At 37.4% G+C, this 8,765-nt stretch overlaps 1 protein-coding gene across 2 annotated transcripts; it reads right to left on the bottom strand.

The window, feature by feature from the left end:
• Nucleotides 1–5,336: 5,336 nt before the first annotated feature.
• On the bottom strand, nucleotides 5,337–8,549 carry LOC122051098 (pentatricopeptide repeat-containing protein At5g65570-like). Of its 2 annotated transcripts, XM_042612050.1 has the most exons (4): nucleotides 6,126–8,549; nucleotides 5,873–5,966; nucleotides 5,617–5,755; nucleotides 5,337–5,528 (listed from the first exon to the last, which is right to left on the bottom strand). In XM_042612050.1, the coding sequence occupies exon 1, from the start codon at nucleotides 8,391–8,393 to the stop codon at nucleotides 6,282–6,284; it is 2,112 nt and encodes a 703-aa protein (XP_042467984.1). In that variant the 5' UTR covers nucleotides 8,394–8,549; the 3' UTR covers nucleotides 5,337–5,528; nucleotides 5,617–5,755; nucleotides 5,873–5,966; nucleotides 6,126–6,281. The 2 variants fall into 2 exon arrangements, with proteins under 2 accessions (XP_042467984.1, XP_042467985.1); XM_042612051.1 differs by lacking the exons at nucleotides 5,337–5,528; nucleotides 5,617–5,755 and having other exon boundaries at nucleotides 5,804–5,966.
• Nucleotides 8,550–8,765: the final 216 nt, after the last annotated feature.

An 8,765-nucleotide genomic window follows, 5' to 3' on the forward strand; every position in this document is an offset into this window, starting at 1 on the left:
AGACTTGAATGTATTATAATGCGACTAAGCTATGCAGCCCATAAAGAATTTAAACTTTATCAAATAGATGTTAAATCTACCTTCTTAAATGGGCTAATAAAAGAAGAGGTCTATGTAGGTCACCCACCTGAGTTTGAGAGTCTAGATTATCCTGATCATGTGCTTAAACTAAAGAAAGCATTGTATGGTCTTAAACAAATACCTAGGGCATGGTATGAAAGGTTAACTTTCTATTTAATTTTCAAAGGATTCAACCAAGGTCAAATTGATCAAACTCTTTTTGTAAAAACACTTAATCAAGATATTTTTATTACCCAAGTGTAGGTCAAATTGATCAAACTCTTTTTGTAAAACACTTAAGCAAGATATTTTTATTACCCAAGTGTATGTAGACGATATAATTTTTGGTTCAACAAACTCAGAATTTTAACAAGAGTTTATTACCTTAATAGAACAATAATTTGAAATAAGTTTAGTATGTAAACTAATATACTTCTTAGGTTTACAAGTAAAACAAATAAATAAAGGAAATTATGTTTATCAACAAAAATATACCATAGAATTACTTAAAAATTTAGAATGAAAAATACTAAAGAAATAAAAACACCAATAACAACTAACACAACTTTAGATAGCGATCCAAATGAAAAACCAGTAGACCTAAAATATTATAGGAGTGTCATAGGTAGTCTTTTATACTTAACTGTAAATCGACCTGATATTTTATTTGTAATTAGTATATATACTAGATACCAAACTTGTGCTAAAGAATCCCACTTAACTAATATAAAAAGAATTTTTAGATATTTGAAAGGCACACCAAATGTAGAAATTTGATATCCTAGAATACCTAATTTTGAACTTATAAGTTACTCTGACTCAGACTATGCCAACTATAAACTAGATCAAAAAAGTATAAGTCGTGGATATCAACTACTTGAATTATCATTTGCCAACTGGTTTAGCAGAAAATAACAATGTGTTGCTTTATCTACTACTAAAGTAGAGTACATAACAATGGGCAAGCGTGTGGCACAATTGTTATGGATGATGTACACATTACAAGATTTTAACTTAGAATGTAAAAATATAAAAATCTTTATTGATAATATAAGTTCAATTAATTTAACTAAGAATCTAGTGCATCATTCAAGAACCACACATATTAAAATCAAACATCACTTTATTAGAGATCATGTCACCAAAGGAGATATTGAACTCAACTATGTTGAATCCAAATCAAATCTGGCTGATATCTTCACTAAACCACTTCCGGAAGCTTAATGAGTAACTTAAGAAGAAAACTGGGAATTTGCATGATAGACTAGGACTCTTATTATCAAATAAATTTTCAAATAATTTATAAATACTAGGCTACTCTTATTTGTATTTCTTTAAAAAATTCCCATTTATATAATGTTTCAAAATTTGTTTTAGCCTTAGTCTAGGACGAACCACTAGAAAGCATGATCCTATAGATCTAAGTAACGAACATCTCACAAACACACTATATCTATCTTGATTATGTATTCAAAAAACTTAGAATGACGTGAGATGCGTAGGTCTCTTGTCTAGACTTCAGATGTTTATATCAGTACAATGATATAAGTCTGGGTGAAAAATATAACAATTAAGTAGTCTTTTTTTTCAACAAATTTCTAACTAGACATATTACTTAACTTAACCAACCAAGTAAACACTGCTATCTTCAGATAGTTAGTTAGTAATTGAAGATTAGACATTTGAGGATAAATTTTAGATGAATGTTATTTTTAAAGTAATATCAGGTTAGGGGGAGGATATTTGAAAACTGGTTTCAAAGTGTCTCATTTAAAAAAATTTCTTTTATTACTTATTGCAAACTGGTGGTTTAAATTTTTTTTGAAACTTACCTAATTTTTTTTGTTTGAAAAATATTTTAAAATTAATAAATATTTCAAAATTGTTTTGAAAACCCCATTGGAAAATACTTTGAAAGATGAAAATTACTTTATAACTTTAAAAATTACCTTACAAAATTTGTTTTGAAAATTCACTTTAAAAACTACTTTGCAAAATTTACTTTGCAACTTATTTTGAAAAAGGGTTTGCAAAAATTTTGTTGCAGAGATTATTTTTTTAATATTGCTTTAAGAAATGCTTTGCAATTTTTTTTTAAAGGTTTCCAAAATTATTTTGATCTAATTTCTTTAAGAAAAATGTTTAAAAATATTTGTCAAAATTTATGCTTGATAAATATTTAAAAAAAATACTTAGAAATACTTTGTAAAATATTTTTGAAAATATGTTCAAAATCACTTTGAAATTATTTTAAAAATACTTTAGAAATTACTTTTATATTTTTCAAATATCTGTTTTGTAAAATGATCTTTCAAAATAATTGTCTTTATATATTTGACTAAGTTTGACTTGTATTGTTTTTGAAAAATTTAATTTTCAAAATTTTGAAAATCTTTTTGCAAATTTTGAAAATTCCTTTCAAAATTTTCTTAAATACTTTAAAAAAATTTCTTATCATTAACTTCTCCTTAAAATAGACCTACAAGTTTTTATGAAAAACTTTACCTTTAAAAAATTTATTGCTTGATATGCCTACTTGTTTTAATCTTTTTACATCCTCCCTTTTTGCTTACAGTTACTTATTTGTATATTTTTTGATGAATGTCAAAGAGGGAAGATAAGGGTTAACTAAGAAAAATTGCAAAACTTAACTTAAAAGTGCCCAAAAGGAAAAAAAAATTCAAAACTCAATTAATTTCTCTCGAATCATTTTCATGTTGCATTATTTTTTCTGATTTTAACATAAATTGTCATTACATCAAAAAGTGGGAGATTATTGATGCAGTTGACACCAATGATCAAACTTGAGTTTTGATGAATAACAAGTAGATTAAAGTTAGATATATTGTGATCTAATCTTTCTACTAAGTGTTAGGACTTGACTGGTCTTACACTAGACTGAAATTCAGTTAGATTTGGAGGACTTAATAGATGATGTAGAAGTTCATATAGGTCAAGGAGTAATATAATATCTAGCAAAGAGTCTGGCTGGGTTCGCGGGACCTGATAGCTAGCTGAAATTCAATTGGGTCTGCAGACCTAACAACTGGCGGGAAGACCTGGTGGACCAAGGAAGAATCAAGCGATTTTACAAGGTAAGTCACTGGATGAGAGTGTTTCAGTGAGGACGAGTTTCATTTAGGGACTTTAGACGTAGGTCAAATTTAAGTCCATTTTAGAAACCTAAATTGAGACCATGACTAAATCCTGGTCTCAAGAAAACGGGATCTAGTTAATACTATTTTTTTTTTATTGTGTTAACTTCATTTTGCAGGGTATACTTTATTTTCTTAGACTAACACAATTTACAGGACGAAAGGAGTAAATTCAGTCTCATGTGAATAATACCTGAGGCACCTTGTGTGTATGGAAGATGCCTTAAGCTAGGCGATGGAAGGCGCCTTGAATAGCTTTGAAGGCGCCTTCAGTCGGATAAGACAGAAGACTTCGTCGATGAAAAGAGACGATTTTTGAGGGATCAAACCTTGATATTGAAGGTGCCTTCTATTGGCTTGAAGGTGCCTTCAATGCTCAATAAAAGAGAGCTTCGCCAGTGCATTTTATAAATCTCTTCTACAAGCTTTTACGTAATTCTTAGATGTTTCGACTATTCCAACTTTGTATTGTTGCTCTACTACGACACTGCTGCACTCGATTATTGCTGAGAAGCCATCCAACACCAAGCTTGATTCGACAATCTACAAGTGTTGGGCAACGAAGTTTCTTTGTGTACTTACTGCATAAAGGAAAGTGTAGCTTAATACACTTATCCTATCTTTTCTATTGTACTCATTTCCCTCTTCCGTCAGTTCCGAAAGAGGATTATAGTGAATTATCCATCGATATGGTTCGCGGGATCGTGGGTCTTGGAGTAGGGGTCACTAAAGGTTTCGAACCAAACACGTGACATGAAATTCACTTGGACTTGCAGTAATTTCATTTAACATCCACTGTATGCCATGCAGGTTGGTATAGTTGGTCCAATACAAGTTGGTATAGTTAGTGATGCGGTGATAAAGAGGAGCCCCACCCCGTGGAGGATAGCGGCCACGGTGGAGGTCAAAGTCAAGACGGTTAACGTGCAGATAGCATCGGTCGGTCGGGCGAGCATGCCCGACCGGGGGGAGGAGGTCCCAGTCCAATCCCGCTTTGACACGGGGAGGTGTCAAATGACCGACGCTCACTGGAGTATTGGATGTCGGACGGAGGAGGAGACGTTGTGCAGAAGCCGGCCGAGCGGCTACCCCGCTCGGCCAGGCAGCAGGACCTGACAGGCGGAGTGGAACTTCGGCCGAGCGAACGTGACATAAGCATTGTGGAATTTCGACCGAGCGGACGTGACACAAACACAGTGGAGTTCCGACCGAGCAGACGAGACACAGGAACAATGAAGTTCCAGCCGAGCGGCCAACCCGCTCGGCCTAGCAACATACTCTTTCTGGTATCCATCGACATCTTTTTGGGAGTTAGTGATGCTGACACCGAGCATGGACAACCAGAAGATCGTACGACGGAAGCTTAAACTGTCATTTCAGAGATATACTCAGCCTATTAAGGTACTGTGTCAGGGACACTTTACTGACAAGTCTTTTCAGGAAAAACTTTGGGAAGCGTGCTCACATTGGGGAGCATGCACGCGCGGTACAAGAGCTCTATATAAAGGGAGGTCCAAGCATCAGCGGAGATATGCAATAAATGATAGACACTGTTCTCGCTATTGTTCATTCTTGTTGCTCCGCCTTCTAATTCATCGTTGGTGACTGACTTGAGCGTCGGAGGACCAACGCCAGGGACCCCTTCCCTGGCTCGGCACTGACGTAATCCGTATTACAGGTCGGAATGGAATCTACAGGCGATAAGCAAGAGCACCATATCCTCAGCTTTTCATTTTATCGACTTTCAGACAAAATCAGTTAATATGTATACAGATAGTATATGTATAGGTGTTTGCTATAATAAATTTTAGAATCAATTTCTAACGGATATGATAATACTTAGTTGGATGCTTAATTTTTCCTAAAGGACGGTTGCGTAAGAGCAAATATCCCTTCATGATTTACCCAATTTCAAAGTGTAGGACTGTCTTAGAAGAACCGTTCCACTATATCAATAATCACACCTGCAATGATTAATCTATGGTGAAACGAGGCCATGTTAAAAATCATCGCACTTTCTAAATTTATATAGTGGATTGTGAAGCTGGACCGCCTCCTCCTTGATTAATATGGATATCTGGTATTAAAAAAAAATATCTTCATTTACATGAAGCATCCAGATCAGAAGACTAGAGGTGAGGATGCAAGAAACAGCACTGACGCTCTTTAGGGGCAGAAGGTTTCCAAGTATTTTTCTTCAATCTGTTGCCTATGGAGGCTTGCATTTGTAGCCGTTACTGGTAGCTTTATGATTTTCCTTGTTCATGTCGCAAAAAGTGATTCGTTCGCCCTAGTACCCCCGCCAACTTGTCCCTAGGTTAATATGAAGGAGGTAAATTACGAGTGACTACTAACTATTACTATAGGTGACCAAATCATAGGAGAAGGCATGCTGACACACCGCATTTCGACTACTGCAACTGTAAGTTTCACTTCCTTGTTCATGGTACTTAAGCTGGTACTTAAGCTGGTGGCTTCCTCTCGTTTCTTTTGCTAGCTATTGATGTCTTCCAGCACTAGTTGTAACTCGACTACTGCAACTGTAAGTTTCACTTCCAAGTTACTACTTAAATATTTGCTAACTAAAGTATCATGAATGTTTGTATTCTTTATTTCAATATATATAAGGAAAAAAATCTACATTTAATACTTATTACATGCTTTCTATGGCCGTGCAGCCGTACCATGCTCCAAATTGATCATCATATAGTTTGCACTCTCCGTTCCTTCTGAGGTTTGGATGGTTTTTCTCTACAAGAAAGAAAACAAATCATATTTCAATATTAATTCAAACATTCTCCAAAAAGAAATATTGGTCTGGATGAATTTGATTCAGAAAATATTCTAATTTAACATTTTAAGAAAAAAAATCCGTTGGGTTGGGAGGATATATATTCCAAAACTGATTACCTTAATTTACTCAACTTCCAAGTCACATTTACAATGCAGCGGCTTACAGAATGAGATAGCTGCTGCTAGTGCTTGAAGATACTCGATCCAATCCATAATGATCTTTATCAGTTAGATAAAACTTGAACCATCTGCACTAGCTCAAAGTGATCTTTATCACCAATAATCATTACATGAACATAAGCCATCCTTAAAGTGATGGAATCTCTTGGAATCTCTAGCAATAATTTGTTTACCCACTACGATAGATACCAACTTTATCCAAGAATGACAGTCACCGCAAACCCTAAGGTTCTTAAAGATAGTAATGGGTTTGTGACACTTTCCATGGCTGTTCATGACCCCAAAAGCCACAGCTAACTTCTCACTATGGCAATACAATGATCTCTCCTTTTCCACTTCATCCATTTCTTGCAACACATACTTTGTATTTGGAACATATCCCAATTCCTTGGTCCTTGTAATCAACTTCTCCAATTCTGTATAGATCTCTTTTGCCTTTGGGTGATCCATATCCCCTGCCATAAATGAATGGAACTCTCTGTCTAGCTCAATCCAACTCATAGCTGGATCTTTCTTCACTTTAATTCTTCTAATTGTTGATTTCATTCTCATTACTTCCTCCCATTGACCCAATGATGCATATATGTTTGACATAAGAATGTAGGTTCCATTATCGCCTGCATCAAGCTCTAGTATATTTCTTGCTACTCTCTTTGCCAAATCTAGTCTCCCATGTATCTTGCATGCACTTAACAAGGACCTCCACAAAACTTTGTCTGGATTCTTAATCTTGGTTAGTAATCCTTCTGCCTCTTCTAGCTTTCCGGCGCGTCCTAGGAGATCAACCATGCACCCATAGTGGTCAATAGATGGTCCCTTATCGTAATGGTTAGTGATGAAAGAAAATACTTGACGTCCTTCATCAAGAAGCCCTGCATTACTACAAGAGGAAAGAACTCCAACAAATGTAGCATCATTTGGCTTCAGACCTTGTACTTTCATCATTTCAAAAATTCTAAGCGCTTCGACTCCATGACCATTTAGTGCATATACATTGATCATACAGTTTGATGATGCTACATCTAGCTCTGGCAAATCATCAAAAATAATTCTAGCCTTTGCAATCTGCCCACATTTCCCATATGTATCGATCAATGCAGCACATACAAATTGACTACTGTCAAACCCAACTTTAATAGCCAAGGCATGGACAAGCTTCCCTTGTTCAAATAGTGCTAGGGCAGAGCATGCTCTCAAAGCTGTTGACAAAGTGAATGCATTAGGTCTAAATGACTGAGAAAGCATGTTACCGAACATTGAAAGAGCAACCTCTTCCCTGTGGTTACATACCAAGCATCCAATTATTGAAGTCCAAGTTATGGTATTTGGATTAGGGACAGTGTGGAACACCTTCAGTGCATCATCTATCAGTCCGCACCTCGAATACATTGTAAGAAGCGATGTGTGCGAAGAGCAACCCAGTTTGAATCCCATCTTCACCATGACACCATGAACGTATAGGCCCTTCCTCAAGTCTTCCATATTCCCACATGCAATCAGAATACTGGCAAATGTGAAGTCATTTGGAAAAATACGTTCTTTAATCATCTCCTGAAATAACTTAATTGCGTCGCCGTGCTCCCCGTTGTGGCTATAGCCTACAACCAAAGCGGTGGCCAAAATAACATCTTTATTGTGTACTCTATCGTACACCATTCTAGCATCTGCCAATCTTCCGGACTTGGCGTACATATCGACCAAGGAGCTGCCGACGAAGGGATTTGTAGCATCCACACCAGATACGATCAGGTGGGCATGAGCCGCAGCGCCCAGTGCCACGAGGTCAAGGTCGGTGAAGGCTTTGTAAACGGTGGAGAAGGTGAACTCGTCTGGCGCGACGCCCTCCGCGAGCATCCTCTTGTACAGACTCAGGGCCTCGTGGCTTCTCTGTGAGCGAACGTAAGAAGAGAGCATGGCGTTCCAGGAAACGATGTGCGGCTTGGGAATTGCGTCGAACACCTGGCGGGCGTCGTGAATGGCGCCGCATTTGAGGTAGACATCGATGAGCTTGTTGCCGAGGGAGAGTGGAGGGATGCCGGACATGGTCATGTGGCAGTGGATGCGGTGGGCATCTTGGAGGGACCTCTCGGAGGCGCATCGACGGAGGAGGGCAGCGTAGTTGTCGAAGGTGATCGCAGTGTCGCGTTGGGCTCGGACAAGCGTCGAAAAGGTGGCCTTGTGAAAGAGTGGGAGTGGGGATCTCATCGTCGCCTGATAACGTCCTCTTTCGCCTCTAGCTCCCTCACCGCTGCATCGAGCCTTCCCAGAGCGAAGCAACAGAGCCAATGCTCCAAAAGCCAAACTGCAGTGCTTGGCCAATGTCAGGCGGTCAGCAGTTATAGACAGCTGGCGGTAAGTGCTATGTAGGGGCAGCCCGTCCGCCGCCAACGGTCTCTAGGTCTCTAGCCGTCTGACTCGATTTAAAATTATAATTTAAGTGGGAAGATAAATTTAAAAGAAATTGTAATCAATTTTGATCAGATTCCAATAACAATCCGACATATAAATTATGAAAGAAATCCAAAAAGGACCAGAGATAACTGATAGAGGATCTGGACTCTATTATTGGTTTCAGAT

Source organism: Zingiber officinale, chromosome 3A (assembly GCF_018446385.1).
Source record: "Zingiber officinale cultivar Zhangliang chromosome 3A, Zo_v1.1, whole genome shotgun sequence".
Classification (NCBI taxonomy): Eukaryota; Viridiplantae; Streptophyta; class Magnoliopsida; order Zingiberales; family Zingiberaceae; genus Zingiber; species Zingiber officinale.

Bases quoted from the DNA above. Each gene is read 5' to 3' on its own strand.
- LOC122051098 (XM_042612050.1), bottom strand. From the start codon at position 8,393: ATGAGATCCCCACTCCCACTCTTTCACAAGGCCACCTTTTCGACGCTT.